The sequence below is a fragment of the Chrysoperla carnea genome, chromosome 2 (assembly GCF_905475395.1).
Source record: "Chrysoperla carnea chromosome 2, inChrCarn1.1, whole genome shotgun sequence".
Taxonomy (NCBI): Eukaryota; Metazoa; Arthropoda; class Insecta; order Neuroptera; family Chrysopidae; genus Chrysoperla; species Chrysoperla carnea.
This window is the reverse complement of record NC_058338.1, coordinates 6,935,880-6,954,744: the sequence shown is the minus strand read 5'-3', so window position 1 is coordinate 6,954,744 and position 18,865 is coordinate 6,935,880. Positions and strand designations below refer to the sequence as shown.

Here is an 18,865-nt window from a genome sequence, read left to right as displayed (position 1 = left end):
AGCCTGCTACGCATAATATCGGTTAGGCTAGAGTGACTGTCCTGAGGTGGGACATCATTTGGACGGGAGTTAAGGAAGTTAAGGTCGGAGAGATCGTAAAAGAAAGGCTGAGTCAAAAAAATTTTCTCTGGGATTTAAAAGTCGAATTCCCGAATAAGGGGAGGGGGGAAGATCACAAACAAATTTAGGTTTTTTTCCCTAAACTTAATTACGATCAAAATTTGAACAAAATCAGTTTATAATCAAAAAAATTAGAAAGTCGACCCTGATTTTACATTTATTCACAGCAATAAGTTCCAACTCGTTAACCATCCGCCAGATCAAAAAGCTCAGGTTTTGATTTGATCTAGAATCAGTCGTGAATACAGGGAGAAACAGTGGTAGATAATTTTATGATAAAAATTACAATTTTTGATGCTTGCGTAACATATTTTAACTTTGGTATTTCCAGTAATACTTACAAATAATTATTGAAAAACATGTAAAATTGTGAATATAAATCACATATAAGATAATTGTTATTGTTTTTTTTTACACTTTTAATAAAAATATAAAAACTATATTTATTCAAAATCATAAATATTTACCGCAAACAAATAATAATTTTTTTTTAGAATTTTGTTATGAATAATATTAATTGTTTTGAATTGATATTATGATATACCAAACCTTCTTATTTATTGGGAAATGGATAATCTTTTATTATATGTTACAAATGGGCATCTTTTTGAAGGTTTTTGTGAAAGTTATTTACATATTTTATTATAGCGCTAATTACAAGCGTAACAAATTCATATGTTTCACAATCAGAGTATTTATAAAAAAAGTAAAAATATGTTAATAGACTCGTTTTTATATCTTTCACATTATTGAGAACTAGTTTGAACCGCGATGCGAGGAATGACAAAACATGATTCCCCCATCAAAATCTGCAACTTTTGTTTAAGTTATTTTTATTTATAGGCAATTTTATTACAGATATGATATACAAATAACATAACGAACAAAATTAAATCTTAATCTTTAGCGGTACATTTTTAGATACCTATAAGCTTTAAAATGAGGGGTAAACAGGAAAAAACAGAATAAGTAGGTACATATTAAATTTTATTATACATGACATAAAAATAGTGGTTTTCTTAATGAATTACGTTTTAAAGGACACATCACTGCAATGATTTGATTCCTTGTTTTGAGTCATTCATTTAAAAAATGGAAATCATTAACCATAAAATATGATATTTTCAATGTTTTTTCTTTACCAACCATCAACAAACGAACAGAGAGCTATCAAACCGCAATTATTTATACATGGTTCAATTGTTTCATTATTTTTATATGTGATTTAGAAAAAAACAGATTCGTCATATTAATAAAAAAAGTGTTGTTGAAAACAACATTAAATATGGTTCGAAGGACCATATATAGCTTTTTATTTCTATGAATATACAAGAAAGTTGTTTGTTGGTTTAATTTAAGTGATATAAACAATTTCCTGCAGCATAAGATAATAGTTATTCGGGATTCGGGGAAGACTACCATCCACCTTAATCGTGTTGTTCCACCAAAATCGTGAAAATACACTCCTACATATCTCGGGAGTGATTTCTTGAATCGTTTCCCTTATTATCTGTTCAAAATGGTCTACTTTAGAAATAAACGACCATTAACATTCCTATCGAACTTTCTCAATTTGTGGAAACCCGGTATATTCGATGTCAAAAGTGTTAATATTTTAGAAAGCAGAGCTTTTTATAAAGAATAAATTTTTATCGTAAACCTAATAATAAAAAAGTTTTCCATTTGTAGCCAACTTAGATAAATACCCTGTAAAGGGGGTGCCATCTGTTTTTTGCACCCCAGCGCCCAATATAACAGTCCTGATTTTACTATTCGAACGTTGCTTAAGCCGTAATAATAAATCAAATAATTTTCTATAAAATTTATTAGATAATAAAACGTGATCTAAGAAGACCTCTTTAATTATCTACAGACCATAATCAATTATATAAGATGCTTTATTCAGAAATAAATATTATGATAGATTTATGAAATCTAAAAAAAAAACATTATTTATTTACAATGATTTAATATTAATTTAATTAGCGATCACACCAAATACTTCAGTCACAATTTATACGAGGTTATTCTAATTACGTTTTGTTCGTATGGTAGGTAAAAGGCCTTGGGAAATTTTGTATTTTTTTCTTTTGTAAATACGAAAATATTCAGGAAATTATCACGTATACATCAGGCATGTACCGTTTATTGGTTCATTTAATAACGAAAAACATTTGTTTCTCTCAAAATTTGAGATTTTTGTACTTTAAAAATCCCATGACCGAACGGGGTTCACTTTACCTACGTTTTGAACCTAGTTTTTACTCTCGACTCCACAATTTTGAACAAATATTATTGGTCCACGACCGGGCCAAGATTTTTTCAATTCTGGGTGGAGATTGTTGAACGTTAAGGTAAACTTGGAAACCAAAATTATATGGGCACCTAAAAGTGATGAGGAAAAAATGAAAAGCTGTAAAAATAAGGAATTAAATATCGATGGAAGTGAGTCTAATTTGCTTACTTGAGGGTTGTTCGGGTCGTTGAATTCGAATATCACAGCGAAAATGGCCTCCAAGGAGAGCGAATGTTGAATACCAAGGGACAAAATATGTAACATATTCTCGTAAAATTCAAGAGACGAGGTGTATATTGCCCATCCTGGGCTACCTCGAAGGCCTTTTTCACCAAGACTTGTAGCGTAAATCTTCTCTTCCGATCAGCGCAGCTAAATCGATGGTATTATAACGATTTCGTGAAAAAAAATGAAAGCTTGAATTTGTTATTTAAGAAAGGAACAGCGAGAGTGAAGGTTATAGCGTGGTTGTCTTTGCTTTTAAAGTTTAAATTACCCAGTGAACAAAATTAACAATTATTCTTTAGAATTTCTTTTAAAAAGTATAAGCTCCTTGACGCATAAAATTTCATGCTTGACTAATACTTTTCAATGAATTCATATTTTTACTTATCATAATTTCTATAAAAATTAACAACATCAAAGATAAGTTTCATGAATAGATTTAATTTTTTTTTTTTGTATAATTGAAGAGGTAATATATAGACGACGGAAGCAATATGACAATTTTATGTCAAGGCTATTTTACGACACCATCATAGGTTTTGTATATTTGACTATGAAAACGTGAGAAAATAGTTTATCATTTACAGATGACATACAATAGTAATTAACATATTATTTAATTTTAAACTGTTAATGGTCAGTTTATCGTGTACATAAAGTATTCACATCGTTTGCATACTGAAAAAAATCAAAATTTACCTAAAAACTATCTTCAAAATAACATGGACTAACAAACATGCACTTATTGAAAAAGATTGTTTCTTATGCCTTTAGAAATGGACGCCTGTGAACGATTGAAAAATCTTCAAAATAATATTATACAATTCTGTATTTAAGTCTAAGTATTATGTACAGTAACATGACTTTTCTTAAAAAGTTACCTACCGCATTTTATTTTAAAACTAATAAATACATTTACAATAATCTATAAACTAAGAATTAGTAATATTTACAAAGTTTCCTGGTGATCGTTTTTCACTAATTAGATCTTTGGTCGAATAATTTTAGTATTAAGAAAATTGAGTAAGAACATAATAAATTTAAATTTTATCCAAAAATTCTATTAACTAGTAGAATAAAACACTTACTTCCAATAATCCAAAATTATTCTACAAAACTCAATTTTCTAAAGATTATATGGCAGTGACAGGATTTTCTAATTAGTTAATTTCTTTTTGGTTTGACATCAATAAATCCTTTTTTATTTTAGAGCCAAAATATATTTAAAAAAAAAAAAAAAAATTCAACAGTGTTAAATAAATTAATGTTTTAATATTATTCTGCGAAAATTAAAACCAGATAAAGTAAGTAAGTTTTAATAGTCATATTCTAACTTGGAAATTGTTAATTGAACAGAAAACTGAAATCTATTTGTATAACTAAAAGTTGAAAAGTTTATATTTAATATTTAATGGTTTTTAATTAATTAATTCTTATAAAATTAATATAAATTAATTTTTGAGTTCAATCGATCAATATTTTTAATCAAATACATAAACATGGATTATGTATTTTGTGGTCGATAATAATTTTGTTTTCTTCGCATTTTTATAAGAATTTCCAATTGCAATTAATCTGAAAAAAAAATTCAATAACCTTTCAGTAAATTATAAAAAAAACAGCATTCGGCTGAGTTTTCTGGCAATTGTCCAAAATTTCAGGAATTGTTAATTTTTTAGGAATAAAATCTATCAATGGCTACAAAACTCAAAAGTTCTTATTTTTCGGAATATTTTACTTGGAAGGCTAAAAACGCCATTTCTTAAAATTTTCAGATAATTTTATTAAAAGCACTTAACAAAAAAAATTTGGGAGATCGTCCTATGTATTTTTTTTCTTTATAAAAAAAATGCAAAATTTTACTTGTTCTAAAAGGCATCTCATATTAGGCAGGACTTCACCTACAGTAATAAGGGATTGTGTGAATTTTTGATGAACCATACCTGTGAACCCGACTTTTTTCTGGAAATGCGTAGCATGTTAGTATTCCTAAACCACCTCGAGTGTTGAATACTTCGAAAACCTCTGTGAACAAATTTGAATTTAAAAAATACTATGAGTTAATAATTGCTTAGATTTTCGCCAAGACTTGCAGTACACTTTTTCTAAGAACTTGATTCGGAGCTATTAGGCAAATTGAAAATACGTACTCTTTGCTCCATTTCGCACTAAATAATTGATCTTTGAGACAAAAATATAATGAGACCATTCGAGAATTATTTTTCTTAGTTGGTTTCACTGAGTTTTGGCGAGAATTTCTATAGGCATTAAAATTTACCTGAAGTACTATCTTGTAGAATGTAAGAAACATGTTTTGTTCGTTTGCCAAAAGCTTCCATGTCTAATTCCATCAATGGATCTCCAGGTACAATATCCTTTTCCATGATGGACAAAGTTTTATACGCAATTGTTTGAGTAATTTCAGCATTTTCAGAACAAATTGCAGCACTTTTTGTGTCATTGCAATATTGAATACAAGAACTGAAATTTTAAAACATTGATAAATTGCGATGTATATGTCGGAGCCAACTAGCTTAATTAGCGGTTCAATTGACAGGCTAGTGTTTTTACTAAACATCAACTAGAAGCCTAAGTGAGTTCAGCCATTAAATCAAACAGTTAGGCAATTGACTTGGCTGGGATGTTAACTGAATGGCTAATTAAGCTAATTTGTTGCAACATAGACATGAATCTTGAAATAAATTGAAATTATTTTAAATCTTACTTCGTACGAATATCACGTTTTGCATATTCTGGGCATGGTGCTGGAAGACATAGATATGATCCTTTAGTGTTCAAACATGTATGGGCTTTAGAACACATTTTTGGTTCGTCTAGGCACTCATTTATATCTAAAAAAAAGGTTTATATAATTTTAATGATTACATTTGCCTGTTAAATCCATTTCGGGATAACTTTCAATAAAAAAATATGTCTTACCAAGGCAATCGTTATTCTCGGGATAAAATCCTGTGGGACATTCATCACTTGTATTAAAGAATCCAAAGTCCGAAACTGGATAATCCATTTCATTCGAATAATTATTTGGATAATCGTTTATGAATTCATCCACAAAGTTTCTTGGATGTATATAGCCATCTTTATTAGAATTCATTTTATTTTCTGGAAAATATTTGTTTTTATTTGTAAATATTCGTTGGTGTTCGAACAATTTTTAGTATTTTTTATGAGAAACATTTTTGTGTTTTTAAGTTTTCCAATTATCTTAAAGTTTCTCCTCGGAATCAAAAATAATAATAAAGGTTTGTTTAAAAATTCAGCTCATTCCGAGCTGAAACCATAAAATGATTGGAGTACAACCTTTTCCAAAACACTTTTTTGAAATAGTACACGAAGCTTTGCTTTTTTCCCAACTGAACTCAAAATTTTTGCCACCTTCTTGATTATTGACCATTTATTAAAAATGCTGATTCATTTATTCAAAAACATTCGATACATGTGGAAAAGCGATTCGAAGTTGTAGGAAAGTTTCTGCTAGTAAAAAAAAAAGTGTTAAAGAAAGCATACTTTTCCTGGTTTTGATACAAGTATGGCGATCAACACCTAAAACCATTCCATTGGGGCAACTGCAAAGATACCCGCCGGGTAAATTTTCGCAATAATGAGAACATTCATGAGTATCCGTTACACATTCATTAATATCTAGAACAATAATTTTTATTAAAAACGCTTCCAATTTCCTCGTTTTTCAAGTTATCTTACCTAAACATCGATACCCATTCCCCAAAGATTTATATCCATTTCTGCAAGAACATTTATAACTACCCACAGTATTTTTACATATTTGGGATGAATGGCAAAGATTTTTAGCGCATTCATTAACATCTGAACAGAAAAAGAATATTAAAAATTTCTTTTCGAAAATATTGGGAAATTATTTTATTTACCTACGCAAATATTTCGTGATCTATCTGTTTCGAAACCTTCTGGACAATCTAAATTATCTTCAATATTTGTGGTCATAACAAGATTTAATTCTCTTTTTCTTGGATCATAATTTGAAGCAATATTCTCGGCTGAGATTTTCTCTACCATAAGCCTAAATATTTTGAAACGGTTTTTGAAAGTTCATAAATAAAAGAAAGTTAAAATACTTTCACCTACTTTCTCAATTGTGGACGATTTTTATATTTAATTTTACTATCCCAAGAGTATTGTATCGGTTTCCCATCGATTGTCATGTAATTATTAGCTGATGCTTGCCTGGTTGTTTTACCCGTTGGAATCGAATTCTCTGTAAATGGATCAATGACTAATTTAGACTCTGATTGAACAATCGGCAATTCTCCATTCATTTCAATAAAAACTTCCATTACTCCATTCTCTGGATGTGTTTTCCCTTGCTGACGTATGATCACTTCTTGGCCTAGAAAAACATTAGAGAACAATCATTGTTATTCGAGTTGAAATCATCAAAGGAATTTTTTTGAAACATGGATTCTGAATATTACAATATACCTGTTTGGAAAGAAACTTTCGATTCTTGTTCGAATTCATTTTCATCATCGAAATCTTGGTCATAATCAATTTCTTCCGATCGATCTTCATTTTCTACCATAAGCATATTCATGGACATTGGAGATACCAAAAATACGAGAGAAGGAAGCCAGCTATCCTACGAAAATATTTTCAGGATAAGTATGTTGAAAATCGTCCCTTGAAGTCTTAAGGTTTACCTTATTCTTATTTCGTTTATAATCTTCGAATGATCTAAATCTATACGTCTTGGTTGGACCATCTACAGAGGTTCTGGCCAAAATACGTTGATTCAAAATAGGGATACCACTTATATTGCCAGAAATGTCGTATTCAATGGATCTTGGTCCATCTTCAAAGCATGGTCGAACCACACAGCCTTTAATCTTTTAATAAGAAATATTAATTAGTAAAAATTTTAGATAATTTTAATGATTTCTGTTTTACCATAAGTGCTTCTCCCATACATTTTTTACCACCATATTGGGGAACAGGATTTGTACAATGTCGTTTTCGAACTTTTCTACCTAAAGCACATGTTGCTGAACATGGACTCCATGGTTCCCAATCACTCCAACCACCATTAACTAGAAATAATTTCTCAATTAATAGGGTAAGATTATTTCCAAGAATCAATTTATCTTCATTTTTATTCTATATCCAGAATTTGCTCAATTGGGGATACTTCTCTTCTCCTTAAACTTAAATGTGTGTGTTTAAAATTACCTGGACATGGTTCTTGGATACATTCCATTGTTTCCACATAATTTCCATCGCAATCTTTTCCTCCATATTCTGGTTTTGGATTGTCACATTCACGACTTCGAAAACGAACACCAACTCCACATGTCGTGGAACATGGACCCCAGTCTGACCAGTTAGACCAATCGCCATCTTTCGGACATGGTCTATCATTGCAAACAGTTTCTTCAATATTTGGGCCAGAACAATTTGCTCCACCGTAAGCTGGAGAAGGATTATTACAGTAACGATAACGATATTGAACTCCAGAATCGCAAGTAGCCGAACACGATGTCCAAACAGTCCAGTAACTCCAAGAACCATCTATTGCACATGGATTTTGGATACAATTTTGGGACTCGATGCTTGGACCCATACATCCACTTAAGTCGATAGCAATTGAGCTATTTTCAAATTCTTCGGGATAGTTGCAAAGACGTGCACGTGTTCGAAAGCCTTCTCCACATGTCACACTACATTCACTCCATTCTGACCAAGGATTCCATTCGGCCATAACTGATAAAATAAATTTAAATTAAAATAAATCAACCAAATGTTTGTAGCCAAAATACCTTTTAGAAAAACGTTAAATTGTCGCCGTAGCATGCCGACTGAATTCTGTGCTTCACATATATATTTGCCAGCATCTGATAGTTTAGGATTTGAAATTTGTAAATGAGTTCGATCCGATGAAATATGATATGCATTGTTATTTAATCGGTTGAAAAGGGGACGTCCTTCTTTTTCCCATGTAATATTTGGTGGTGGATTACCTCCAATCTCGCATCGTAATACAAAACCATGTTTTATGGATGTATTTATGTTTAATTCGGCAGGAGAAGTATCCAAAAATTTCGGAGGTTCTATCAGAAATTAAATATTGTTTCAAATTGATAATAACGAAGAATTGGGGTTTATATGATTACCTAAAACTTTGACATTAAACGACATTTTCGAAGTGCCAGCTTTATTAATGGCAACACATGTATATTCACCGCTATCGGAACTGGATGCATTTGGAAGTATCTATAAAATTTAGGATTAGGATTTAGGATCAGAGATTGAATTATAAAGTTCTGTTAAATTTTACCAGTAATTCATTCGTCGAGTTAACTTTTTCAATTGGAGAAGATTCCTTTAACCACATAATCGATGGTTTTGGATGGCCAGAAATATCACAATATAGTTTCAAATCATCGCCCAAAATAATATCAATTGGAACTTGCATGTCACTGTCAGTTTTTGGTGGAACTATTTAAGAAAACTGTTAGAATGCTCTCAAAAGATCTTATACAAAACGTACCTAAAACATCGAAATTAAACGATTGTCCAATCTTGCCAATAGGATTTGATGCACTGCATTTATAGATTCCACTATCCATGGGATTTACATCCAAAATTTTTAAAATTGTTTCATTAGACTCAATTTGAATTTTGCTATCCAATTTTTCTGATAATATTTTATTATTTTTGTACCATGTAATTTTCGCAGGTGGATTTCCAAGGTCAATGTTACATACAAATATTCCAGGTGAATTTTCTGTTGCTTCAATCGAATTATTTTGGCTGTTTGTGCCCAATTTTAGTTTAGGAGATGCTGAAATAAATAGATAAAGAAAATATTTTTAATAAAAGAATCCTGAAAAAAAATCCCAATCATACTTACTTAATATTGTAACGTTGAATTCTGAAGAACTTGTTCCCAATGCGTTACTTGCATTACAATGATAATTTCCGCTAAGCGAAGCAGTTACATCTCGAGCTGTTAGAGTGTATTTAGTTAAATTTGATTGGATTGGATAGCTACGAGCAGTAAATTCACGTTGAAAATTTTCAATTGATAATTCAACACCATTTTTATCCCAGAGTAATTCTGGTTTTGGTATCCCTTCGACAATACACTCCAGAACGAATTTATCATGTTCTTTCACAGTTATAGTTTTATTTTTTGGGATAACCGTTATAGTTGGCTCAACTGGAAATATAGAATAATTATGTTAATACAGTCTATCCCAAATGATCCACAGCCAGACTCAGAATTTCACTTGTTAATGCATTTTTTCATCACCAAAAGTGTCCTAATATTTGAAATTTAGTATGAAGGGAATCACCTTCCATCAATTTTGGGCTTTGATGGAGGCGAGCTAAGAAAAAATAGGTGGTTAAGGATTAGCGTTACCTTTAATTTTAATGTTGATTGATTTGGTCGAAATTCCTTCAGTATTGATTGCTTCACATTTGTAATTACCCTGATGTTGATAATCCATGGATAAAATTTTCAATCGATTATCCACAATTTCAATTCCAAGTTGATCTAATGGCATATCTGTACTATACATAAAATAAAATATTTTAGGTTGAAACTTAAATCGATAGAAAAATCGAAATTTTGAGTCGTGGGGACCGTTTATTATGAACCGATCACCTTCGGATCCCTTTTTTACACGAAACCTTGAAGTCTTTTGGCAGAAGTTTCAGAATTTGAGCACACCATTTGGCCACAGTGTCTAATCGGAAAGAAGGGATTAAGGAGCTGCTAAGTATATATTACGCACCTTGATTTCGACCATAAGATTTCTGGTTGCGGAAATCCAGTCACTTCACACACAATTATGGATGTTTGCCCACGTACTACATCGATTTGTTCATGATCAGGTCCTTGAATTTTTGGTGGTTCTAAAATTATGGATTTTATCCATAAATAAATGTTACACATATTTTCTTTTCAAAGAGATTTATAATTACCTAAAACATCTAAAAAGTAGACATTTTCATCACGACCAATTCGATTACTCGCTTGACAAGTATAATTATCACGATCTTCTAACTCTAAATTATCTATCGATAAAGTCGAATTATCTTTTGAAATAACTTTGTTATTACGAAGCCACTGGGTCTAAATACAAATTGAATGAACTTTTTAATAAACAGTTTTTCTAAAAATGTATAAGAATGTGAGCAAAATATCTTACTTTTGGCGTTGGATTTCCATCAGCTTCACATTTCAACTGAACAACATCACCCGTATGCTTTTTAATTCGAATCGGTGTATTTTGTTTATTTTTGATCTTTGGTCGATACAAAACAGTCAAATAGACTTGAGCTTCAGCTGTACCAGCAATATTTGTGGCGACACAAACATAGATTCCATCATCGGCAATTGTCGTTGTTTGAATAAATAATAAGTTATTTTGTGTATGGTTCTTTGGAACTTGTGTATTTTCTACATTGTTTCCATTCTAAAAAAACGGAATTGGTTTGAAAAGTGTTAAAAACGCGCAGAAATTAATTACTACCTTAAACCATTGTACGGTTGGTGGTGGGAATGAATCCATAATCGGACATTCTATTTGAACACTTTTTCCTTCAATTATTTCCACATTATTGTTTACAGAATTATTCGGTTCTGGCGGAACTGTAAGTATTTATAAATAAATTTCGTTGCTGCAATTTTCAAAATAAATTGTAAAAGTGCACAGAATTTGATTTCCTTACCTAACACTGTAACATTATACACTAAGAAATCGTCACCTTCAGAATTTTTAGCTTCACACATGTAAACTCCCGTTAAATTTCTTTCAATCGATGGAATACTTAGCGAATTATCGGAATTAATTACAAATGAACTACCATTATTAAGTAATTCGTCATTTTTGTACCATGTAATGTCAGGTTTTGGATTGCCTTCAGCCATACAAACCATTAGTAGTGTTTCATTTTCCAGTTTTTGAATGCTATTGTAATGTTCTCCCAACAATTTTGGGGGAGCTACAAATCAAATGGTTTATGTAATTACAGATTCTTCAAAGATGTATAAATTTTCGATTCACGAAATGCTTCTACCGATAAAAGTAGAATTTAGAACAGAGAAAGCTTATGAAAAAACTGACCTTTGACTATTATCGTAAATGTTTTATTGGTAATCCCAGCGGAATTTTCAGCAAAGCATGTACAAAATATAGGTGTTTGATCTCGTTTTCCAATTATTGTCACTCTCTCATCGTCATCGGTTGGGCTGAAAAAAGTAGTTAAATGTTTACAAATTAAGTTAAGGTTGATCGGAAATTAAAGTAATGTATACAGGGTGGACCATTTTAACCTATTATGGCTAATAACTCGTTTTGTAGCTAACCAATCAAAAAACAACTTATATAAAAGTTGCAGAGTTTAATATATGACATCATGTTCTGGCATCAGATTGGACCTAGTTTTCAACTTTGTTTTACTTACAATTGATCGAACAACTGACTTGATTTCCATGTTAAAGTTGGCTTCGGATGTCCGGTAGCATGACATGTTAATTCCAATGTTTCATTTTCATGAATTTCAATAGTTTCATTGAACGACGGTTCGATAATTGGTCGTGCTGAAAGTAATTATTTTCATTTTTGATCAAATTATTGTTTTATTGCCGTGCTTAAAATATGTATTACCACTCACTAAATACGTCCAAATACCATACTCGACTTACGCTAGCATACGCATTCTGAGCTACACATTCATAGCGGCCTGAATCGTTTCGATTTGCTGTAAAACTATGGAAAAATTTATTTAAATGGTATTGAATTGATTATAAAATCTAGCTACCACATATATTTCTTTTTACCTCAAATTTGTGTTTTCGCCTGATATGTGGATTAGTTCATCGTGTTTCGTTGAATTAATCGTCCAAGAAACGGTAGGCTTTGGTTTTCCAAAAGCTAAACATGGCAGTAGTACTTTGTTACCTTCTATAACTTGAACTTCATCGTCGGTGATAGGACTTTGAATAGTTGGAAGTACTAAAAATAAATTTTATCATTAAATACTCGCGAAATAAAACGGGAGTGCCTCGAAAACTGCACTTCGTCTAACTTTAGCGAGTGTACTACTTACGAGAGGATTCATATTTTGATAACTTACCAAGGACGGATAATGAAATTGATTTGTTAACGGATCCAACTTTATTGAATGCAATACAAGTAAATAAGCCTTCATGATTTACAGCCAATTTTGGAATTACAAGTGTTGTGTTTTCATCTAAAAGCCTTTAAAATTAAAATAGGACGACATATTACTAATACCCATTTAGTTAAAAAATATTGTAAAACGAATTATTATAACTTACTGGAAATCGTCCGTTGGGATCAGTTTAATTCCATCTTTTAACCATGTAATAAATGGTTTTGGAACACCAACCGCTTGGCAATGTAACTCTAAACTTTTATCCACAAATTCTTCAATGGCTATATAATTATCGCTTTCGACGGTAAAACTTGGCGCAACTACAAAATAAAAACAAGTTAAGACAAATAATTGAAAGAGTAATTGTTGAAATACCCTGTATAAAAAACCAACACAATTATGGCGGCCGATTGGCTTCCATTTTTTGTTTTTCCAGAATATTTAACAAGACCACTAGTTGAAGCTACCTTCAAATTTTCAACTCCTTATCTTACTACAGTTTTGGAGAAAATGGACACCAAAGTTTTGTCCTAAATTGTTCTCTCATGAAAAAACAATGATGTTTTTTTCTAGATGTTGCTCATTAACGACCTCAAACTCGCTTTTTTACATCCTGAGCTCGCTATAAATATTTCAGCTAACAGACGGACAGATGGCCGGACAAACGAAAATGGGCTAATTAGGTGATTTTATGAACACCTATACCAAATAATTTGATCGTACCATCAATATTTTTAAGCGTTACAAACTTTGGCCCAAACTTAGTATACCTAGATATATATTTTATATACATAGGGAATAATTACCTTCAACACGGATATCCAAATTAAATGCATCAACTCCAGCTGAATTAGCTGCAACACATTGGTATAAACCCTCATGCGCACTTGTAACGTACGGGATAGAAAGGGTTCCATTTAAAAGGATGTTAATACCAGAATCTGTAATCAAATATTAAAATTAAATTTAGTTTTTTTTCTCAATTTCTTAGATTAATTTTTGTATTATATAAATGCGTATTTCGACTATCATGTAGTTATCATCGGTGTACACAATTTATACTTTTTCAAGTTTCTAAAAAATTGTGACGTTGGCCAATCAGATTCGATTAAGTGATTAGTATTTGGCTAATGAACGTGATCCTTTCATGCCAATAATACTCGAATAATAAATCACCAGATTTTGAAAATTTTCATTTATTATCTTTCTAATATTTATATACTTCAAAAGTAGGTACTTGAAATACATACCAGGTGTAATGATTTTTTCGTTTTTCATCCATTCAATGCCAGGCGAGGGGATTCCAGCCACTGCATAACAGTCTGCATAAAATGCTGAACCTGGTTTTAAGCTTTCTACCAATTTATAAGGTTTTTTTAGGACAGGTGATTCTATAAAAGAGAGAATTGATTTCTTTATTTCACTGTCTTAAAATTAATAAATCTCCACATAGCCACATCTCCCGAATCATTCCTCAGATCGAAATTTGGTTAAGAGCTTACCCATTTGTCTTGATAAGCTTAATTTACTGGTATACTTTTCTGTTATCAATAACAGAACAACCTGTATAGCTCATCTTCGTTTCCTTAATCCTGTCTTCGAATAAGCATTTGATAATAAATTTTTAAACAGAATATAAGTATTTCTTACCAATCATGTGTAGTCTAACATTTTCTTCGTTTTCTCCTGCTTCATTTTCAGCTTTACAAGTATACAACCCAGCTGTGTGAATATTTGGGAACATATCTGACCAATGAAACCACCCAGTTTGTCTAAAATCATTAGAAGTCATTAAAGCAGAGATTCAATTTATTTGAGCTAGGTATTATTTATTCACTATTACTCTCTAACGAGTTTAACGAGTTGGTTTCCTCTACGTTTAAGATATTTCTATCGACATGAGACTAAAAGTAGTTTAGTGCGAAACATTTCAGAGAGGTAGCTAAGGTATCCTTTACACAGATGAGCAATATATGATAGTATTCATTGTAGCGTTGACAGATTTACTGAAGTAATACAACTACTATATTGATAACTATATTTTTTCTCCTTTTGAGATATCGCGTTCTCTCTTAGGTCGATTGAAATATCAGAATGAAAGTTTAAAGTTTAACTTACTCTTTTGTAAGACGATCACTAACTGCCTTCCCATTTTTAAACCATTGAACTTTCGCTGGTACTAATGTTTCGACATGGCAACTTATATCCAATGGAACATGCACTAAATGATAGACTTCTGGTACTTTAACCGTTACAAATGGTTTTTCTGGAACGAAATAGAATTATTTTAGAAAATAAATTGGTGTACAATTGGTATTTGATGTACAGAACACAAACCTGGAAATTGGGTTTTTATTGCAGTATTTGTCAATCGGATAAATGGATTACCATTTTTATCTTCACCTTTTATCTGAAATTATTTTAAAATAATATTAAATAAAAAATTTAAAGAAATCCTCGATAAAAATTCGGAAGAACCGATTTTGTTTTTTTGTTCTAAGATTCATAACAATTACATAAATACTTACGAAGAGGTTGAAAAATGAGACTGGAGGCTTAAATTTTTCCGAAATATATGTATCATTTGTTCCTGGCAACAAACCCAATTGTATATTATGCCTTAATGGTTGTCCATCAAGTCCAATAAGGTCCACAGATGTTATTTGATCCACAATTGTATCATTTGATGGTTTTAACAGCAAATATGTATTTTGACCTGCGAAAGATAAAGTTAAATGAAAATTTTGGTACCACTGGAAGTGGTATAAGCTACGAACCATGTAAAGGTCTATGATTCGTTTCATCCATATTTTTTGGAACATTAACTGAAAAACCATGATCTATGCGTAAATCAGTTAGACCCGATAATCGAATAGAATGATCTGATCCACTTGAAACATTTATTTCCCAGCTACCATTTGAAGGATTATTTACATTTATAACCTGAAAAATTTTCCAATTTTATAATACCAAAAAAAATAAAAAACCACTAATTCGATGTTAACTTTCTATACCTGTATATTTTCCAAGTCCAAAATTTGTTCAACTTTTGGTGGTTCATTAATATGTTCACCTTCTGGATTCACTACATCAATTTTTGGATTTGTTCCTGATACAGATATTGTAAATTGATCCAATGAACTATCGATTGCAACTTTATGCGGTGACTTATTTGTGGGACTAACATTTGTCACTACTAATAAATTTTCACGCCTTGAATCTAAAGTTTTCCGTACAAAATCCAATACTTGATTGACATCCGATTTTTTTAAATGAAAAACTTGACCCGAACTTGCGGCTGCTATTTTCTCATAGACCGTGTATTCTGGACTTGTGCGATTATTACAATCTCCAGTTAAAACAAACACAACCTGTAAAAAAATTTAACAAAATGTTGAGCAAATTACTGGATATCTTTTGCTTTCTTTCAAGTATTTGAGTCTCCATCGCTTACCTGAATTTGTTTTTGAAGAACTTTATCCAAAATACTGCCAACTAAAATATGATCAGCTGCCGTGGCGTCCGTTAACACATAAATATAAGATCTTGGTAGACTAGCATCAATTGCCATACTAATTCCACCTAAAGACATTTCGGGACAATCTCCACCACCATAAACTTCCATTTCTTCCAATTTCTGTCGAAACAGTGCTTTATCGTTTGTTATAGTTACTGGTCCAACTTCTAAAATGCAGGAAAATGATAAGGATCAACTATTAAGGACCGTGTATGATCAAGTAATTTCAGGTAAACAAATTAGTATAGGCGCTGAGTGGGTTTCGTATGTATTTGCAGGTCCTACCGAACAAGGAATGCATTTCGATGTATTTTGACCTGCTGAATCCGAATTTTCAACTTGCTCATCGATCAGAGTAGGGGGGGGGGGGAAGTTTGTTATAAACAAATTAATTGTTTATACGACCATAGCTCCTAGACTACTCCCACACTAATTTGTATCTGGCATAATTTTCAAAATATTGAAAATTGAAAGTTTTGCATATGAACAAAAATCTTACTGGGATCATGGAATGGTACCAAAATATAATTGTAAATTGGGTTATCGTCACGTTCTTCCATAGCGGACATAATTTTCTCTGCACCACCTTTCAGTTGCTCTAAATCATCCCACATTGAACCAGTCGAATCGAACACAAATGCCAAACTTCGTTGATTACTAAACAAAAGAATTTTTAAGGATTTTCGTAACCCATGATAGCTTTTGCTATGAAAATTTAAATATTTTTAACTTACCTCGCCTGTTTTCCATATAGTTTGGGGGGAAATTTATTTTTCAAATCAACTTTCTCATTTAAAATATCATCCAAACGAACAACTTGCGTCACATTATTTGCGTCTCTTGTTTCATCGTTTTGCTCGGAATCCTCTTCGGAAGATTGATCTTCTTCATTTGTGGATAGCGATGAATAAACAGGTGATGCAAAACGCGTCCCTAATTGAATGGAACTTGATACATCGATAGAACTTGATACATCATTTGACGAATCGTCCAAATTTAACAATTTATTCAATTCTCGCACATTTTTATCTGTACCCATTTCGGCATCATTTTCGAACTCCATTTTTTCTGTCGTAATCAATTCTAATTTGAATGGATGATCATTTTCAGTTGTAGTACTAACTTCATCGAAATTTTCATTATAGAATGATTCGTCTCTCGATTCTGTTGTCACTTGATTATTTTCGGGTGTTGTTATAAAATCTTCGAAGTTATCGGGTAGAATAAAATCATCATAAGGAGGTTCATCCTCTGGTTGTTCCTTATTTATCGATTCGTTTGTTACTTCAGTATTTGCGGGCGTTGTTATAAAATCTTCTAAGTTACCGGGTAGAACAAATTCATCGTATGGCGGATCTTCGTCCATTTCTTCCTCACTGTATTCGGGCGCATCATTTAAAACTTCATTCGACCCAACTAACGACAGTAAATTTTTTAAATCGTCATCAATATTTTCATTCGATTTAAAATTTGATGTTTGAGTCAAATCACTTATATTGTTTGGAGAATCATTTTGATAGCTTTCTGCCGGAACTGGTTCATTATTTCCAGTGACATTAATCGAATGTACGCTTGCCAAAACTTTATCCCATTCGTCTTCAGCACCGTTTGGCGAGTCATTTTGATAGTTTTCTGTCAGAAGCGGTTCATTATTTGCAGTGGTATTACTCGAATGTAGGCTTGCCAAAACTTTATCCCATTCTTCGTCGGTACTATTTGGCGAATCATTTTGATACATTTCCGTCAATAATGGAAGTTCATTTTTATAATTTTTACCTTTTTCTCGAAGCAAATCAAATAATTCGTCATCGTTTTCGATACTTGAAGTAAAAGTTTCGTTCGCCGTATGGCATAGTTTTAATCCAACAAGTAAGATTATTAATTTGAGGTACATTTTTTATTGACTGAAAATAGATTTGAGAATTTGATGAGAAATTTGAAGCTTTTAAATTTAATGTAATATAATATGTATGTTACAGTCAAAGCTCTTAGCCGGTCAAAAGTACTTTTAACTAGCAAACTAAGTCAATTATTTAATGTAGGATTGATTGGGGTATTTATTATAACAGAAGTTGCTTGGGCTTTCTAACCAGGGGCTCTTAGTTTAAAACATAGTAATGAGCTTACCGAAATATGTTTAAAATGCACCAAACTATGCACAAACTTTCTGAATAATTTCGTAACACAAAACGTTTTAAAATAATAATTTTCTGGAATAATAAATATTTTATTGAACAATAAAATTAATAATTAACAATAATAAATATTGAATGAAAATAAATGATGATAAAATTCTGTATATTGACCTCTGACATATTTGTATTGAACAAGATAAAACAGTCAAATCATGACATCATTTTCAAAGTCATACAAAGTTCGCTTTATTCGAAAAAAACTATAAAAGTTCTACTACATCTAACATGAAGTGTTTTTAAATTCAATATGAGTCGTCTCTGTAGTTTCAGATTTAGGCATGGAAATTATGGAAATTATGAGATCCAGGAAACATGGTCTTACGCCAGATT

General features: G+C 31.4%; 1 protein-coding gene across 2 annotated transcripts; it reads right to left on the bottom strand.

Moving 5' to 3' along the window:
* Positions 1 to 4,114: 4,114 nt before the first annotated feature.
* LOC123292314 (hemicentin-1-like) lies at positions 4,115 to 18,194 on the bottom strand. Of its 2 annotated transcripts, XM_044872914.1 has the most exons (41): positions 17,075 to 18,194; positions 16,840 to 16,997; positions 16,278 to 16,507; positions 15,838 to 16,194; positions 15,601 to 15,766; positions 15,352 to 15,539; positions 15,161 to 15,233; positions 14,942 to 15,089; positions 14,474 to 14,595; positions 14,074 to 14,214; positions 13,630 to 13,764; positions 12,987 to 13,143; positions 12,782 to 12,906; positions 12,486 to 12,660; positions 12,320 to 12,414; positions 12,110 to 12,245; positions 11,770 to 11,894; positions 11,375 to 11,647; positions 11,176 to 11,294; positions 10,852 to 11,118; positions 10,625 to 10,775; positions 10,435 to 10,555; positions 10,059 to 10,210; positions 9,546 to 9,854; positions 9,183 to 9,476; positions 8,970 to 9,130; positions 8,806 to 8,905; positions 8,452 to 8,742; positions 7,865 to 8,395; positions 7,586 to 7,725; positions 7,339 to 7,524; positions 7,121 to 7,277; positions 6,767 to 7,028; positions 6,550 to 6,701; positions 6,365 to 6,487; positions 6,170 to 6,304; positions 5,582 to 5,764; positions 5,367 to 5,493; positions 4,920 to 5,122; positions 4,585 to 4,666; positions 4,115 to 4,216 (listed from the first exon to the last, which is right to left on the bottom strand). In XM_044872914.1, exons 1-41 carry the CDS (start codon positions 18,076 to 18,078, stop codon positions 4,123 to 4,125), a joined length of 8,148 nt encoding a protein of 2,715 aa, XP_044728849.1. In that variant the 5' UTR covers positions 18,079 to 18,194; the 3' UTR covers positions 4,115 to 4,122. The 2 variants fall into 2 exon arrangements, with proteins under 2 accessions (XP_044728849.1, XP_044728850.1); XM_044872915.1 differs by lacking the exons at positions 4,115 to 4,216; positions 4,585 to 4,666; positions 4,920 to 5,122; positions 5,367 to 5,493; positions 5,582 to 5,764 and having other exon boundaries at positions 6,554 to 6,701.
* Between the last annotated feature and the right edge of the window lie 671 nt (positions 18,195 to 18,865).